Source organism: Cryptotermes secundus, unplaced genomic scaffold (assembly GCF_002891405.2).
Source record: "Cryptotermes secundus unplaced genomic scaffold, Csec_1.0 scaffold131, whole genome shotgun sequence".
Classification (NCBI taxonomy): domain Eukaryota; kingdom Metazoa; phylum Arthropoda; class Insecta; order Blattodea; family Kalotermitidae; genus Cryptotermes; species Cryptotermes secundus.
In genome coordinates this window covers 626,014-645,115 of record NW_019742552.1, presented here as the reverse complement: position 1 = coordinate 645,115, position 19,102 = coordinate 626,014, and the positions used below count along the sequence as shown (strand labels likewise).

General features: G+C 38.3%; 1 protein-coding gene across 5 annotated transcripts in view; it reads right to left on the bottom strand.

The window, feature by feature from the left end:
• Window positions 1-2,941: 2,941 nt before the first annotated feature.
• Window positions 2,942-19,102, bottom strand: part of LOC111873277 (sodium/calcium exchanger 3) — a 285,375-nt gene continuing 269,214 nt past the window's right edge. For all 5 annotated transcript variants that reach the window (XM_023867850.2, XM_023867852.2, XM_023867853.2 and 2 more), the window contains one exon: window positions 2,942-7,476. In XM_023867850.2, the coding sequence (XP_023723618.1) occupies window positions 7,272-7,476 (205 nt within the window). In that variant the 3' untranslated portion in view covers window positions 2,942-7,271. The remainder of the gene's footprint in view (window positions 7,477-19,102) is intronic.

The following is a 19,102-nucleotide window of genomic DNA, read 5'->3' as shown; positions in this document are numbered from 1 at the left end:
ATAGAATTCTGCATACGTTTCTACTAGCGGAGTGTGCGTGCTTGCGCTAGCAGAGTTTAAATGCCCGACTGCACAAAGTTGCGTACTTCGGCCACTTCAACCATAATCATCACTGTACCGATCGGTGCACTTCGGACGTTAAAGGTTAATGGTCAGTTACCTAGCAATCCTGTGTCCATCCAGGTTACATTGTTCCCTTCTTAAGGCTGTTCGCGAACAGCCTATCGGAGCATCACCGGTCCTTTCTTCCGAGGACTCTGCAACGTCTTCTTTTCCTCTGGCTCGATATTCATTTCCTTCCCGTTGTGTATTTTCCAACAGCTACATCCGCTCTCTCCTTATGGCCAGCTCGTCCCGAGCGGTTCACTGCTAAGGTGCCAGAAGATCCAGACGTATCACCATCATCCAAAGTTCTTCCTCTCTCTCTCTCTCACCAGTGGGAGTCATAACTTCTGGAGTGGCCGGTGCTCCCCCATATCTGGCCGTTCTTAGGCGAACGCTGCTTCTTTTTCCGCTATGGAGAGGGCCGACCCCTCCACAACGTCCAGTTCTTGATTTCTGCAACATGCTGGAAATCCCAATTGTTAGTTTCCCGATCTCGATCCCTAGGGTCTTCTTGTGCGTTGCTCCGCTTCCCAGGTATGATCACTGTCCTGATCCCCACCCTTCGGTCCTTTACTCCTCTTTTGCATTCCGGGCCTTTCCAGCGTATATTTTCCTCCCTTCGTACTTTCGGGCTTCTTGGTGTGACATCCTCATTATTTCGTCCCTAGCACCTATGTCCTGCACAGCGGGTAATCTTCATTCTGGCTGCGGCCATTTCCTTCCGCGGGTCATAATTTTTCTGAATAGTTTTATCTTGCGCCATGCAACTGTTGCACGGTGGGACACATTCCTGCAGGCGGCAGCCAACTTCCTACGGGATCCACAGTCTCCTTGGGTCAGTTACATCGGCTCTCCATGTCGCCCTGCAGCTTGCTTCTGACCCCTATGCCGCTTCTTCCGTCCTCCGACCAGTTTCACTATGGCATCTTCCTCAGGGGCCTCTCGGTGTTCCACTTCAGATTCAATTTTCTCTTAAGCTGGCTCCCTGCACTCCAGACATGTCAGCTTTTCTATCGGTGTCTGCCTTTTCCTCCATGGTGTTCATGTTGGCATACATATCCTTCATTTCGGTACTATTGTCATCCATTCTTGCTAACAGGTGTTCCATCTCTCGCATCTCCATTTTCGTAGAACGGCTCTGTAACTATGCAACTCAGTCTTCAATCCAACAATTCGATCGATCCGATCCAGTTACTTCTAACACCAGTTGTCACGAGTTTATGGCTGGTTCACCAGTGACACCAAATATGTCACGTGTAGGAGGGTACACGTGACGAAATGAGGGATTCTAGTTCGGATGAGCTTGGTTACACACTCTCTCTTAATTACACTTAATTAAAGCCCTATCGCTGATTTACATAACCTCATAATCCACTGTTACACGCACACTAGTCCTCTCTTGGTAATGATATCAATACAGAAACTAGCGCTTCAAATCACTCTAAGGGGCCGCGCCATAGCTGAAGCAGTTAGTCGCTGGCTTCCCACCGTGGCGGCCCGGGTTCTATCCCGGTTCTAGTCAAGTGGGATTTGTGGTGGACAAAGTGGTGCTGGGGCAGGTTTTCTCCGAGTACTTCGGTTTCCCCTGCTAATCTTCATTCCACCAATTGATCCACAATCACCCATACCTATCATCTGGAGCTGGTACAATAGGCAGGAAGTGGCTGCAGTACAAGGGACTTAGTCCCAACCCACTAGCAATAAAAAAAATAATCAAAGTCTTCCAATCACACTTTAAATCTTCACAGGTCTTCTACGAACTTCCCATTGCTATCACTCCTACTGTTACTTAAACACACTCTTAACACTCTCAAAGACTCTACCCCGTTCTGTCTCTAGCTGTCGATATACAGCCTCTGTGCTGACCACGCAGAAAACAGCCTCTATTGTTGGAATGTGTTTACTGAGCCATCGCATAGCAACGGTCATGGGGCCGACTGCATAGAAAACGCCACACTCCCATTGTCGCCTTGTGTGTTTTCGGTCGCAAGTTGCTTAACTGTCAGTTACCTAGCAATGCTGTGTCCATCCACGTTACAATATCCAGTATATTACTGATGTGCTTTTGTTTCTGTAATTTAACATATGAATTCATAATGATAAATATAAGGCTAAGAAAATAAAACACACTAGAACACAGTTTTTTCTTCTTTTGGGGGCGTCTGTCTTTAAATGTGACCCATGGGTTATCTCCACTAATTTTGTGCCATGTTTTACATTCATTGTCACTAAATTTTCTTCCAATGAGGCCATCACTAGTTTGCATTCATGCATATTCATCCAACATTATTATTATTCTGAATTTAGAATTAAGCTTTTTCTGTGTTTACTGATTTAGCTGGAAGTTTGAATATACAGTGCGTACAATCAAGTGCGTGCCGCGGCTGCAATTTGCCGTTGCAACTCCTCCCCGCGACTGCATCCGTTCTGCGGTGGTATGACTCACGGCAAATTGCAGCCGCGGCGCACACTTGATTGTACGCACTGTATATTCAGTTTATTGACTGCAGTAGCGAATTTAGATTATTTATGTAAGATCTGAGGTTTTCACGGCAGTGACTATGAAGAATGCCATCTTCTGAGATGTGGCGCCATGAAGATCTTGTGTGAACTGACGTTTTGGAGGAAGGTATCATCTCCATCTTCGGTTCACACAAGATCTACACGGCGCCACATTACAGAAGGTTATTTATGATTTCTGTTAATTGTGCATTATTTTTCTTGGTGTACCAAGGAGCACATTGAGGTTCATCAGAGATACTTCTCACATTCTTTCATAGTTGTACACAAAAAGACTGCCTTTCATACTATAGATTATATTTCAAACCCAACTCAGCATTTTCTGGAAGAACTTTATTATGTCTACAAGACTGGTTCATAAGAATCAAATGTAGACAAATTTAAAAATCTAATATGACATGGACCTCACAACAGTCTATTCCTTGATTCATACTCACCATATTTCTTACCTTATGTGATGTGAACAGAACATGCAGTTTTACATAACATTTTTTATGAATCATCACCAATAATTTGACATATTTATATCATAAATAGCTACAATAATACATTTTCTTTAAGTTTTTACATTATGTACACATGTACAATCATTTACAGATCAAATATTCCTTGCACAAACAAGCATGGCATATAACAAACATTGTAAATGATTTAGTCTGCCAAGAACAGGTTTTGCCTGGCAGTGGTAAATCAGTACTGACATTCATCCAAAAGAATTTTTTCCCCCCATTAAGTTGCTCTTAACAAAATATTTATTGATGTATATTTTTAACAGACTTCCAGTAAGCTTATTAATATTCCAAACTGCAATCCCAGTCTCTTTAAACTAATATAAATTGGTACAGAGGATGACGGTATCAGATCAATTATAACAGGATCCCAAAATATTTTAAGCCTAGTGGTTCACTATTTCCAGAGTACAAAAGATTACAGAAAAAATCTTTTAATTTGTAATGGATATATTATAATTAGCACTCTATGTATTGCACATACTCTCTCCAGAAAAATCTGCTGAGAATGACTGGTTACCAAAATGCTAGGAAAAAATGGACCAAAAATAAATTTCAGTCAGATATCAATATTTTTCCAATGAATTGGATACATAACATTCCCATAAGTTCTACTGGAATATTTATTGATTTGTGTTAAATGTTAAGTCATATATGCTTTCTGTGATGATAATTTTGTGTTGAAAATATATGAGTTATTTTGAATTGCATAGTTGCATACCCTTAATTGTTATGACATGATAACTTTAAAGAGTGATCACTGCAAATACCATACAGTATTCAGTGCATTAATATATTATAATCCAGCAGTATGCAGTAGTCATAACAAATGTTAAAATCAAACCCAGAAACCTTCTGTATTTTATGGATTTCATAAGTGAATTCATTATTTGGTACATAAGTTTTCTGTACCTCCATCTGATGCATATTTAACATTTAAGTCACTCTCCATTTTAAAACAGTGGATGTAAGGTTTTAGAAATATAGCTGCATATACACACAAAAAGGAGTAAATATTTTACCTAAGTTTTACAGGACAAGGAATTATACTGAAACTTCACTGTATACTTGAAACAAACATAAGTACATTTAGGAAATAAAGTTCAGTTAAATTAAGTCAACATCAAACTATAAAGCTGCCAATAACATTGCAAAATGGACTTAATTTTTACAGTAAAAAAATCATATACAAAGAGATCTTTCCATCTCATTTATTTTCCAACTATGGTTTCTTTATATTATTAAACTCACTCTTCCTATGGCAATCAATAATTCAATAAATTAAAATGAAGAATATCACAAGAAAATAATTAACAGATTCCTGGCAAATGAAGTATCAATAAATACTTTAAAATGTTTTTGATGTCAGTTAAACATTAACCAGTTTTCTAACATTTATTACAGAAGATATGGAACAATGGTCACTGTAATTTTGGGATTAAGAATAATTGCTGTATATGCTGTGAGGAAACAGATTCGTCCATTTAGTAGTATTTCAAAAATATATCTAGTATATAATATATGAATGTGGATAATGGATATCACCATGTGATTAAATTAATCGGCCAGTTTGTAGTATTTAAAAGAAATGAATTGCTTTATACATGATAGTGGATAGAGAAACAGTGATTTATTTGACTAGAACATAGAGATAAGAGTAGACATCAGGACATGAAGTAAGAGTCCTGAGAGAATCATAACAGGAATATGACTGCAGTCAATAGTGAAAAAGATTAAAATGTTCAGATTACACTTGTTTAAGTGGATATATAATACTCTTCAGCCATCACAATCCACTCTATGACACACACACACAATGCACACACACATGCACACTGGAAATCATGCAATATCAACGTACAAACTAAGACTTGAACCTGGAACCTCGAAAGACTAATTGGTGTACAAGCTTCAGCTCCCCACATAAATCTGTCAGGACTGCAACGACACAGTCTTGTAATACAAAATTTATGGACTAAGGTAGCAGATAGTTATTTTATCTCAAAGCCTGTATATAATCAAAATATGTTCTTTTGTTTTTTATTACAAACTGCCATTATGAACTAGTTCTATTACTGACCAACATGCTTCCATAAATTATATATATTTTCATATCGTAATGATATGATGAAATAGTGAAGATAGATGTGGCAAAGGACATAACATTTTATTATAGAAATGTAATTTTGTCTCCAATAAATTTAATTTTAGTTCTCTTATGTATAACCATGCATTAAATTTGAAGACAAAAATTATAACATTTTTAAATATGTCATATTTATGAATAAAAAGGCATGGACTGAGTCAACTTATTTACATAATTTACAGAAGACAACACCTTCAAGTGAAACATACTTTCAGAATGACAGACAAATTATTCAGTTACAAATTCCTTTACAGTTTATGTGAGACAACAGAGATAGAGAAGTTAAGATATGTCAAGGTATATACTTTAACATGAATTATTGTTCAGTGTGGTAACGAAACACTTCAGAAAACTCCAATCACTATCTTAGGGCCAGACCGTTTCTCAGCTGTATGCATGATGGTACACAATGAGGTATATCGGCAAATGTGTTAGAAGTCAAAAGTTTCCCATCACCAGTGTACTGTATGTTCCAGTCCTGATGCTAGAACTGAGGATGAAAGTCTAGCAAACATGTTTGTAGAAAAGAATGGCTAATTAAAGCTATGACAATTTGGTTCCACCAGGGCACTGAGCCAGAAATAAGGGATATGTGTTTTTCTGTAATTCTAATTAACAAACACTGTAGTTGAAAGCATGAAGAAAACAGAAGCTGTACTAGTGAAATGAAACTAACATAAGCATATTCACTCCCTTGAATTAAGGTTCTAAAATGAATTACCCTATAAATGACAAATTAATAACATATGGAAAGCAGAGAGGAAGTCTCCCTTTACTGCTTTCATGTTGACATGCTTTTCAAAGAAGAGGCACCTTCCTATCATATACTTCATTCCTGAATGGCATAGGAGTCTCAAATGTGTAATGAATACAGTTAAATATGAAAGTGGAATCTTTCAGTCTCACATGTTATAACTCACCATCAAGCAAAACTTTGCCAAAAATTCAAGTCATGTACCCCATGTATACATTTCTGTTACTTAATAACATTTAAGAAATATTATAAGTCTTTCTCTTTCAAGACAGATCATCAGACTTAGCACCCAGTCAGCCAAGACTAGTTAACATTCTGATATTTTCTTTTCAGCTGTACAAAACAAAGGCAATTAACTGGCTGAAAATACAAAGACAATTGAATACAGTCCAATAAAAATAGCATATCTACTTATGTTCCTATTTTGAATCCATAACTTTCAAGTCAAACCATTACACAAACTGTGCTGATTAATTATATTCGTTGCCTTAAATTTAGAAATACTTGTCTGTATAAATGGCTTGACTTTCATTCTGAACACATCAAATATGTCTTTCTCATAAAATACTGGCATTATAATAAAATGGAAGGTCTGCATTATAAAACCTGTAAAATATGCTATTCTCAAGAACTGCAACATGTCTAATAATAAAATGGAATACAGGCCAGCTGTCAATTCCTGCACCTACACATATATATATAATATTACATCAATGTAATTAAAAATGGTCTTCAGCTCTCTTCATTTTCTCTTCCTTCTTCAGAATTCAGTTAAATAAGATAGGTGGATTTTCCAGTTCCTGTTTCACTATACTCATTGTGACCAATGCACTACCCATATCAATTTTACTGTCCTGGCATAGTTCCATTGTACATGCACAATAACTAATACTTCAAACACTGTCAAATAGAACAATCAAATTTTATAAATTAGGCACTTGCCAAATTACACACTATCCAAAATGTCTATCTTGCTGAGAGCTACACCTCATATCTGAGCCCTTGCTCTTATGATAGTGTGGATGTCATTATCCCCGTGGTTGATCCCATAATGTGGATGCCACCAGATATAACTGGCTGGGCAGTAAGCAGCAGAAGGCTGATGTCATAATACAGTTGCTTCAAAACTGAATAAATGAGCCATCTTCAGATGGCAAATTTGTTACCTTCTATAGCTGCAACTTTTGAAACACTAAGATGTATCTTACTTCATAGCATGATCATACTGAAGTGGAGCCTAGAAGCCCTCAATTACATCATATGCTTCCAAAGTGGCCATGAGTAAATACATCAACCATAGAAATATTAGCACTAGAGATGTAATATACTTAAAATATTTTGGACCGCCAAGTTCGCCACCAACCACTTTTGACCTTCTTAACAACAATATAAGTATGGCAATAAAGGCTTCTGAGCAGAAAATTGTGACGGAGAATGCCAAACTGAAAAGAAAAGTCAATATCATATATGCAGTCTCATTAATACAGAGAGTAACATATGAGGACAGGAGAAAAAAGGAGGGTCAGTGTGTGATAACATATTTTATAAACAGTTTGAAAGCTGCTTCTATTATTAATTTAATGAAAATATATGAGAGCTATTTTGAAAGTAACTTCTATTTATTTTAGACAACTAATGTAGGAGTCGGGGGAGAGCTCACACATGCGAGGTAGCGTCACATGACTCATAGCCTTGTAAACCACCACATAACTGGTCACCTAATGTTTGCCTTCTCTCTGAAGAGTGAGCTATGATATGTCCTGCAATTGGCAATCCCACCAGCTGCATAATTCTTGCTGTTATGCACTTTCTTCACACTAAAAACATGAGTGCTATGGAAATCTGTCATGAATTAGGCGCGGATTATGGTCAAAGTAAGTGTAATAAGTGAAGGAACTGTACAAACAATGGTGTAGAATGTTCAAATGGGCAGACAGACAAATGTGCAAAATGAAGAGAGAAGATGTCAGTCATCTCTGGTGAGTGATGATCTTATTCAAAGTGTTGACAAAATCATCTGTGAAAGAGGGAGCTTCACAATTCGTGAACTAACTTTTGTGTGAAATTCCACAAATTTAAATGACTCTTCTCTATAAGATTATCAAAGTTAGGCTAGGCTATCACAAGTTCTGTGCAAGAAGGGTTCAGGAAATATTAGCAGGTGCACATAAAACACAGAGAATGGCTTCAGCTTTGACTTCTTAGATCGATAACACAATGATGGCAATGAATTTTTCATTCACACCATACAAGTAACAGGTGATGAAACCAAAGAAGTGGATGCACACACACATTCACCAAACAAGCAGGAAAATTTTAAACAAATGTCTGCCTGCCAGAAAGCTCATGGCCACTGCCTTCTGGGACAGGAAAGGAGTGCTGATGGTGGAATTCATGCAACGAGGGATTACAATAACTTAAAAATGTATTTTGAGACACTAAAAAAACTGCGTAGGGCGATTCAAAACAAAAGGCATGGATTGCTGACATCCAGTGTAGTGCTCATCCATGATAATGTGCGTCCACATACAGCTGCTCACACTTGAGCACTGTTGGAGCATTTCAACTGGGGGTTGCTTGACCACCCTCCTTACAGCCCTGATCTCGCTCTGAGTGAACACCATCTGTTTACCTACCTGAAGAACTGGTTGAAATCACAGCATTTCAGCAATAATGAGATGATGGAAGGTGTCAAAATGTGGCTGAGCTCACAGGGGACATTCTTCTTTGATACAGGCACACAAAAACTTATTCCCCAACAAGATAAGTGCCTCAATTCCAGCAATGACTATGTTCAGAAGTTTATTTAGTATGTACATATCTTTTGTATAACATTTTCTTTCTCATTGCTTGTTTTGTTCACAGCTCACCAGAAGTTACTTTCCAAATAGCCCTCGTATTAAAAACACACACACACACGGTTGTATGTATCATGGCATGTGCATGAACAAACAGATGCAGAGCAGGAAGAAAGCAGAGAAAAATTACTCCTAAGATCTGGTATCTCTGGATTATCCTCAACATTACAATCTATATTAAACTATTTAACAATTACATATAAAAGTTTAAATTAAAATTAAACTATCTGATGGACATAAAATTTACTTGGGGAGTAATTCTGCTGCAGAATTTGGTAAATAAAAATGTAACTCTGTATTTTTCAAACTATTAGTAGTCAATATATCATAAGATAAGCCATCACATGAAATTACATTATGAAACCTTAGTTTTTTTGTTTTGTTTTTGTTTTTGTTTTTTTTTTTCCCCCATTTCTTACCACTACACATTTCGACCATAAACAATCATAATCAAGTGATGTACATTTACCTACAGGATAAAGTATGCCTTACATGTTTTGGCCCTATAGGGCCATCATCAAAGGTATGTGTGTTAAAGAGGAGCTCCTTAGTATATTTATATTCATTTCTAGCAACATTTGATTTGGTGCATCCTGGTCTGTCACACTAGCAATATTACAAAAGGTTAACCAACTTCATCCAGTGTGACTGATAAAATGTTTTTTATTTCCTTTCTAATCTTTTATCTTTGAAATGTTTCGGTCTTAGAGACCATTTTCAGAATCATATCAATATGGGCAGAAACTACTATTACAATGTGCTTGGTCAATATAAAAATATACATACAATATCATCACAATACACTGAATAAAATCTGATCCTTTGACAACTACAGTGACATGCATGAATACATTACATATTTATAAATTACTACAATTAGTTTATTTATAAGTGTGGTTTAAAATAGATTTTGTTACAATTTTTTAGGACCAATTTGGCTCGTGTCCTTTATATTGCCTCTCTTTCAAGGAGGTTGCGTGTCTACAACTTCGTGCCTCCATCATTTGACGAATAGGTCCCTTTACTGTTGTTCTGTTGTTCATGCTGTGCTGTGTTGTTATATAACAACAGTCACATTGGCAGGAGATGATTAACCTTTTGTAATCTAGCAGCATTATTTGCATTTAAATTTCTTTATAACCAAGTCTGTAAAGAATTCTGTGTTTATGCATACATTTGTGATGGATTGGGTGATTTTTGGATATTCTTGATTCTGTCGGTGTTGATTTTCCTATGTAAATTTCATGCAGAACATGATCCATATTATACCAAATATCTGGCAAATAGTGCACACATTTTAATCATTTTTGTTTTTGTTGCATAACTTAGGGTTTGTATGGAACAAACCATTAATAGTCTGTGTAATACATCATGCATCATGGATCAAGGGATGCTGAGTCCTTGGTTTGCTCTTCACACAGATTTTCTCACACTTCGAACAAAAGCTTGCCATATGGTTTCAGTATCATGTGGTGAAGTGGATTGCTGTCTGGGACATGTCTGTTTCATCACACTTCTGGCTGCCTTGAACTGCTCCAGCCATCTCAGAATGCTTTATGAAAAGGAGGTGCTCCATGCATAGCTCTGAATTTCCCTTGCACAGAGGTAACAGGTTTTTATTCTGCTATACATACACACACACACACACACAACTTTCTGATGATCCAATGCCATTCTCAAAGCACCTGCCCACTGGAATACAGCTGTTGCTGAAAGCAATGCATATGAACACTCATCCACACAGTAATGCATCCTCCGTAGAACAAACATTGTACATGACATTTCGATAGTTCTGCTGTCATGTAGTGAAAACCGTACTTTCCTGGTTCTGTTTTTTTTATCATTAAAAATGTTTAAAATGTGGGTGCTCATTCTCAGACATCCTGTATTATTGCTTCACTGTCTGTCCATCCCTATCCGTGATGTGTGGTGTGTTGTGCTGGTTATGTGGTCAGTGTCTGGGGTGCTACCATCAGTTCAGTACTGGGCCACTAACAGCCCAGACATTGACCACATCACCATCACAACATATTGTGCACCCAGGCAAGGGATGGAGAGACAATAAAGCAGTAATATAATATTGATCATGTTCTGCATCATACATAAAAGAGCAGCACCAATGAAAACCACAATATGTGAAAATTACGCAGTTCATCAGCAAGTTATACATAAACAAGGATCTCTCTGTGCTCTCACTTGTAAAGGGATTTAAATGTAAATATTACTCTACATAAGAGCAGGCCATGGGAAGAAAAGAAAAGAACACCAAAACAACACACCACATGCCCATGGGCTAACATATAACCACAACATCAACATGAGATCACAGGAAGAACCCCACTAAAACAAGAATGCACAATATTATATTGTGGCACACTACTGCACTTCATTAAGCATCAAATGGTTTCATGGTCTCAAGTGCAGCACTTCTATAAAACTTACTAAAAGTTATATGTAATATAGATTTTAAGTTAGTAAAAGTTATTCACTACATGTTTCAACCTATAAAGTCATGATCAGGTGCTTTAACATTTTAAATTATAAATGAGGAAACTGCTGTTATTCTGTATCGTGGTCTTTGGTCATTACAATGCGTTATATTCCAAGTGGCAGGTTGTTCCACATACTGGCGAACACTATCTAAAAATCTGACAACACAAAGCAAAAGATACATGATAACATAATGCAAAATGAGAATATATATATCATTATTCATGTAACTCAATTTTTATGCCAAATAGAATATTTTCATATTTTTAAAAATCTAAATGTCAATATTTCATGTTCAATTCATTTTATAACATAAAGGCATTATATTGTGACGTGTTGCGCTATGGATGATGCCCCTCCCTCCCCGCCAGCTGTGACGTGCCAAGCGGAGCCGAAGTGAGCCAAGTCCCAGCACGCTGGTCGCTATGCAAAGCGGGTAAACAGTGGTTGCTAGAGACGACGGTAATAACAGCGGTACCCATTACGTAACAGGCAAACACGGTGTCAGACAACAGTGGTGCCTATTACGTAATTGTTTTCCCGTTGTCAGGCTGAGGGTTTATAAGGGAACTACACAGCCGCCAAAGACAGTTAAAGTGTATCAGCACCCAAAGACAGTTCTTAAGGCAGCAGTTACGAGTTATGAGCTAGCCAGAGAATCAGTCACCAGTTAATTGCAGTCCAGTATTTGTGATACTGCCAATGGCAGTAAAATTGAGATTGTAAATGGTGCGATTGTATGAGCAAGTGTGGAATAAAATTTGCTATATCCAATAAGGTGTGAAGTTATTTGTCTCATTATACACCCAACACATGACAATATGTATAAACACCATACCTGTATAATGAACTCCCAATGTGTAAACATGGGCCAGTGTAGGGAGGTATAGCTAACAGAGAGAAGGGTAATTGTAAAAGCTCTAAATACATGATGATGTCCGCAATACACCGAAACATGTAGTACATGCAAATGCATGGTGTGTTTATACCAGCATTGTGTTCACTTAATAATAATAATAATAAACATATTGTCACGTGTATTGGTGTCTACTAACGTGGGTTCTGGATTGGATGAATGGGATGAACTCCTGATACACACCACCAGTAATTACACGTAATTATAGCGCTATTGATATTTACACAGTTTCCAGTCCACCATTGCACATGCATTAGGATTCTCAGTTTCCATTAGTCATCTCCTAGCAATGGATCTCAACACAGAAATTAGCACTTCAAGTCACTATGAAGTCTTCTCGCTATTTCGTCTTCAATCACTCGGGAACCTCGGAATTAAAAATTTTCTGGACTCATTCCTCCAGCTTAAAACTGACTGCCCAGAACGAATTCTGTCACTCTTACTTATACCGCTGCCAAAGAGACATGGACCTACAGTAAACACATATCACGTGATCGCTATCCAGCCAGTCTATTGGCGGGTTAGTCAAATCTACAGAAAACACAGCTTCCTCTATTGTTGTGTGTTGGACCGTATTTACAGAGCTGTTGCCTGGCAATGCGTTGATCAAATCCATTACATTATGGAGCTATACGTTTACTATTCTGAAATCTTTTATAAAACTTGGCACTACTCATTCTAATATTACCCCTACATTTCTGTATACAGCCCACTTGGTCAATTCAAGTTAAATTATAACTTTAAGATGCACCTTAGTTTGTTTGGAGTACACTGAAATTTTTCTGGTGTTTTAATGTTGGTGAGTGACTAAGAGTTAACTAAAGGAGTGCAATATATCTTTAAAGGCAAAGACTGATATTTTGATGAAATAAAATGTGAGCCCTTGATCATTGATTTTTATATGGCACAATGTGTTACTGAAGACAACGATGGACCTATTCATTATGTGTGTGTCTGAAAGAAACTGTCTCTGTCAGAAATGCTGCTGTTTGGAGCACTCTGCTTCTGTTTAGTTCAAGGCTGAGGAAATGTGTTTACCAGTAGTTGAAACCAGCGCTGTAGGACATAGCGGATTCATAACTGCAATGTAGGTTTACAATGACAATAGCTATCTGAAGGATAAATCATAAAATTGAAGGCTGGAGCTTTAATGAATAGACATATTATGTTCACAGGATCTGGGACAGCATAGTCAGTATAGCAACGGGCTACGGCCTGGATGACCGAGGGGTCCAGAGTTCGAGTTCTGGTAAGGCCAAGAATTTTCTCTTCTCCACATGCTGCTGTTTGGAGCACTCTGCTTCTGTTTAGTTCAAGGCTGAGGAAATGTGTTTACCAGTAGCTGAAACCAGCTCTGTAGGACGTAGCGGATTCATAACTGCAATGTAGGTTTACAATGACAATAGCTGTCTGAAGGATGAATCATAAAATTGAAGGCTGGAGCTTTAATGAATATACATATTATGTTCACAGGATCTGGGACAGCATAGTCAGTATAGCAACGGGCTACGGCCTGGATGACCGAGGGGTCCAGAGTTCGAGTTCTGGTAAGGTCAAGAATTTTCTTTTCTCCACATCGCCCAGACTGGCTCTGTGTTTCACCCAACTTCCTATCAAATGGGTACCAAGGGCTCTTTCCCCGGGGATAAAGCGGCCGGGGCGTGAAGCTGACCATTCACCTCCAGCTAGTACAGAGTTCAAGAAAATGTGAATCTATACATCTACCCTCCATACGTCTTCATGGTGTAGTGTTTAATTAGTTAAACACAGGGCCAACGTATTATGTTCACAATTCTTTGTGTGGGAAAGAGAAAGAAGAGTACTAGGGTAAATATAATGGATGTTCATGTTGAAGGAGAGGTTCTGTACTGTCACAGATATCGTAAGGTGTGAACCTAAGAAGTGAACTTTAAGTTAATCATAAGGAATCACGTGGATGAAAAAATCAAGTGAGCTGTGGCATGAAAGTCCAGCGCTACCGAGTAAATATCCAACACAAGAGGAAACTGAAAGAACAATTAGAGTATATGTATGAGTACATAGTCCATATGAAAAACATTTCGAAGGAGGAAGTAAGGGTGATACAAAAATGAAAACATTACTGAAAAAGAAAGCTTGACCAAGTGTAATACTGACAAAATATGTCTTCTCCTGAAAATTTAAAATTTTTAGTGGAGCTGCTCTCTTCTTTTGTAAACATACCTCCAATCTTATGAACCCTGTGTGAAGTTAAAACCTATAATAAAATATAGACTGTACAGTGTTCTGATCATGCTACTAGTCATTAAACAGAGAGAAAAGTATCTTTCCAACAAAAGAAAGCAACCATGCTCAGTGACAATAGGCCAGGAGGACAGCAATAAAATAATCAAATAGAAAGTTGTAACAGGGTGAAAGAAGATCAACAGTCTACTGCAAGTCATTATAAGGCATCACTGACACATATGTGTATTACTGCAACAGATGTAAGAGGCAAACTCATAAATCATTACAGGAAGCTATATCAGTAGCCAAGGGTTTATATAAAATGGCTGTTAATCCATATAATGGAAAATCTGAAATCTGCATTACTTTTCTTGTAGTGAGTTGGAGATGTTATTTCTTATAGAGGCTGGCTATGGCATGGGATGAGGGCTTGATTTCTGGCAGGGACAGAAGATTTTCTCCATGCCCACTGCACTCAGACTGCTATGGAGTCACCCAGCATCCTATCCATTGGGTACTGGGGGCCCTTCCCTTGGGATAAGCATTCAGGGCATGTGTGTAAGAATGGTTCTATGGCTAAGAATATACCTCTCTCGTTCATCTTCACTGTTTGGAACTCAGTTAAGCATAAGGACGGTTTCACCTTAACTTTGACTTTCCTTTCAAGCTGTGATCTTCTCGGAGTTAACATTCTATATATACTGTCACATGGTCAAGTGACTATAAACGGAGTTTCGATTGCTAATTTCATTTAGTGAGCACTTACAAATCATAACTACAAGTGCATATAGCACTATCAGTAATTTGTACACTCTATAATTCACTAGAGCACACACTAAGTCTTCTCAGCCTGCTGCATTCTCACCGGTTGTCTGGTAATGTCTTCCAACGACATAGCTTTCTCAGTTTCCATGTTCACATCCGTACTGGCTGGTAACCGTATCCCAACTAACTCAGCGTTGTTATGCAACGGGGGCTCCTCCACCTCCCACGTCTCCTTCAGTGGCAACTGTCTCACAACAGTCTCAGACTCGGATTGGTCTGTCTGTGTGCAGACTATCTCCAGACTGACTGGCTTGTGTTTCAATTCTCCAGCTATAGCCTCCATAAGGACCCTACAGAAAACACCGGTTCCCACAATTCCTCTATTGTTGCAAGACATCACTGCAGAAGCGTATGTGACACATTCTTCTGTTGCGTGTAACCGGGGCCGTGGTCACGTGACATGGTAGCCATGGAAATGTATTTACAGAGCTATTGCCTCAAAATGGCTGTCTCTGCTGCTTCACATTTCTGGCTTTCAGCAGACATGCCACATCACTTCCTCCTTAAGGCTATTTGTCCCGAGAAGTCTACAGACGTACTGCCATTTTCTTCTTCTGGTCAGTGTGGGCAAAACTTCCGAGGTGGCCGACGCTCATACAGGCCCGGCTCTTATGCTGTGGGTAGTACCTTCTTTTGCTTGGGCTTTGGCCGGCTCCTCTGCAATGCCTTGGCACTCATTTTTCGAATCCTGAAGAGAGACCAGACTACTCACTTTATGATCTCCAGCTCTATAGTCTGTCTCAAGGCCTTGCTGATATTTTTCTACATTCCGAGATGTACCAAGCCTCAGTCCCTTATTCCATTCCTACATTTCGGCTGAGTCTGCCATCTCTTCTCGATCATCCTTCCTTTAGGGGTTTCACATACAACATCATCCTCAGTCTGCCTTTTCCATGGGTTCCAATATCTCAAGGCCGGTTGCTGGTCCACAGATATTCCCTTCAGCGCTCCAACAGTCTCCACTATGGCCTCTTCATTAGGGACTTCCTGAAGCCCCTCTACGACCTCCACGTCTTCTTGATTTGTCTCCATCTTTCCTGGACAGGTCTGTAACGTGACCTTCATTTCCTCATGGCCTGCTTTCATTTCAGATATAACCTCCTCATGGTCAACTTTTATTTCGACCTCTGGTTGGTTTTCATTTGTTCTCATTTCAACTCCAATCTTGGCCATAATTAATTCTTGACTGCCTTTCATTTCAGCCATCATGCTTTCTGCTGTGTTCCAGCTTCGTAGTGTGGCAATGTAAGTATCTGCCGTGATCTCCAACCCAATTAGTCAATAAATCCAATCCCACTTCTGTCATCAGTTGTCATGTGATCAAGTAGCTATAGATGGAGTTTGGATTAGTAATCAAATTTATTGCACACTATTACAGTTCATGACTACACTTCACAGATCAGACACAGACTAGTGTTCTCAGTCATGTTGCTTGGTAGCAGCTTCAAATAATGTAGTGTCCTCCGCTTCCGTGCCCAACACCCCATGTCCTCGGTGGCTGATACCTTTCAGCTGCAGCTCCCGAGCTAAAGTAACTCATAAATCATAGTTATGTTATGATAGACAGTCAGTCACCAGTCTGTTTTGATGTCAAGACTCATCTGGTGGCCAAGTCCAGATTTTTGTTACTGTCAGATAGTTATGGGTTTATTGATGTGGGGCGTCTTCTCTGATGAGAGGACAGGTCTGTCGTTTACACTGCTGCTGGCCTTCACCAGCACAGTCATTTTTGGGTCCTAGTCTTGCAAGCATTATGACCACATTTTACTGTCTCAGATTCAAGACTCCCCCAACCTGGAGGGCCAGGTACCCATATTTATATCCCCCGGGAATAGGATGGCCCAATTATAACCCTACGCACTAGTTTCCCTTTTTATCACCTCCTATGAATAGCAGGGATATGGGAGAGGTAACCATACCTGCCTCCACATGGGCTACTAACTCACAATGCACAATCAACTCCTCATATAGCTTCAACGCAGACACATAGAAAATACCACTTCCAACAGTTCTGTTGTTGCATGACAGCACTATCTGAAGAGAGGAAGAAAAAAAAGAGGAGTTTGAAATTTGCAAAGTTGAGTTAAACCCATCTCTTTCAATGAGCAATTTCTTTCAACTTTCTTTTGAAAAAACAAATATACTTCTAAATGTACAATGGTGATAAAAATCTCTTACTCCAAATTCAATGCTAACTGCTCTGCTGCATCACAAAAATTGTATTTGCTTTCTTCATGGGTAATGTATCCAGATGCTTAAGGAATTTTCCTCATGACATCTAAAAGTATTTAAAGGACTTCTTGTCATCCCTCAATAAGTCATTAAAAATACTCTCACATGTTAGTGACTAGACATGGGGTTTGGATTGCTAATTGGAGTCACTGAACTCTTATAAATTATAACTACGGGTAAAAGTAAAAGTTTCACAGATCTACACACTCTACAAATCACTGTATTGCAGCACACATCACGTTTTCTGTGTCTTCAGCAGTCATATATTTCTTTGCTTCTGTGTTCATGACCTTACGGACTGGCAACTGTCTCACAGCTACTCATCGCCCCAAACTGCTGACTCTCAAATAACTTCAGAGTCAAGAGTTAATTTACTCATATTTCTCATTCATACACACTGTATTGTCTCAGCATGTACTGCACAGAAAACACATTTCCAGCAGTCATTCTCTTGTTGTGTGTTTACTGTGCCACTGCCTAGCAACAAATGACATATCTTGTTAAGTTATTTCGTCATGTCACAGTATGGCGAAATTATCAGTACTTGCTCTATTTGGCACCAAAAATTGGGGCATACACTTCTTCAGTGTGCAGCACACAAAAGTGTTATATGTAAGCATGAAGAATGCTCCTGTGCTTCCATTAGAAATGGGGGAAGATACACATTCTGCATATCGAGATGTAATATTAAAAACTAAAATGAAATGATCATTTCTTGTAGCAGCTTTGTATCTCCCTCTTGGCTTGTTATATTGAGATAAAACTGTTACATATCACAGCTCAAAAGACTTGGTGTTTAATGAAATGCATATCTCAATACTAAATTTATTTCTGATTAAATGGTAATTGTGTTTACAACTGTATTCGTTATGCAGTAATGAACTAATACACGTTTCAGTTGTTGATTGAATACCATCACTATATTCATCAATGTGTTTAATATTTCTGGAATAAGTGTTTGAGAATAAACCACCTCTGTTGCAAGTTTTCTCTGATCTAAATTTATGAGCTTTGAGATACCAAACAAAAGGAGGGCACCAGGATTTGAACCCATGCCACTTTCTGCGATTTCTCATTGTTCTGGACACCAGCTCAGTATGTGTACATAACTTTCGTAGTCTGCATCCTGTTGTGCGTCATTCAAGAAAAAATATATATAAATGGGACAGTCAACACAACAAATTATTGAAACTGAGATGAACTAGATATTACAGTATCAACATTCGTTTATTGTCGCAGATGTTAGTGCTACATGTTTTGGCCCTTATTTAGGTCATCTTCAGGCATACATGAAACAATCGTAATAAGTTTCTGAATATGTTAATGCATTAATATGGATCCATATTTTACATTATTAGTGATCAAATAACATAGACACCTATATTATTATTGATATTTATGTCATTATCTATGTTGAATCGAAAAGTCTAACACCGCATATGTGCTGCTATACGAGTAGTATGTCACTAGTATATAGAGTCAAATTATACACTATCAGAATAAAAATACTGTATTATTATTATTATTATTATTATTATTATT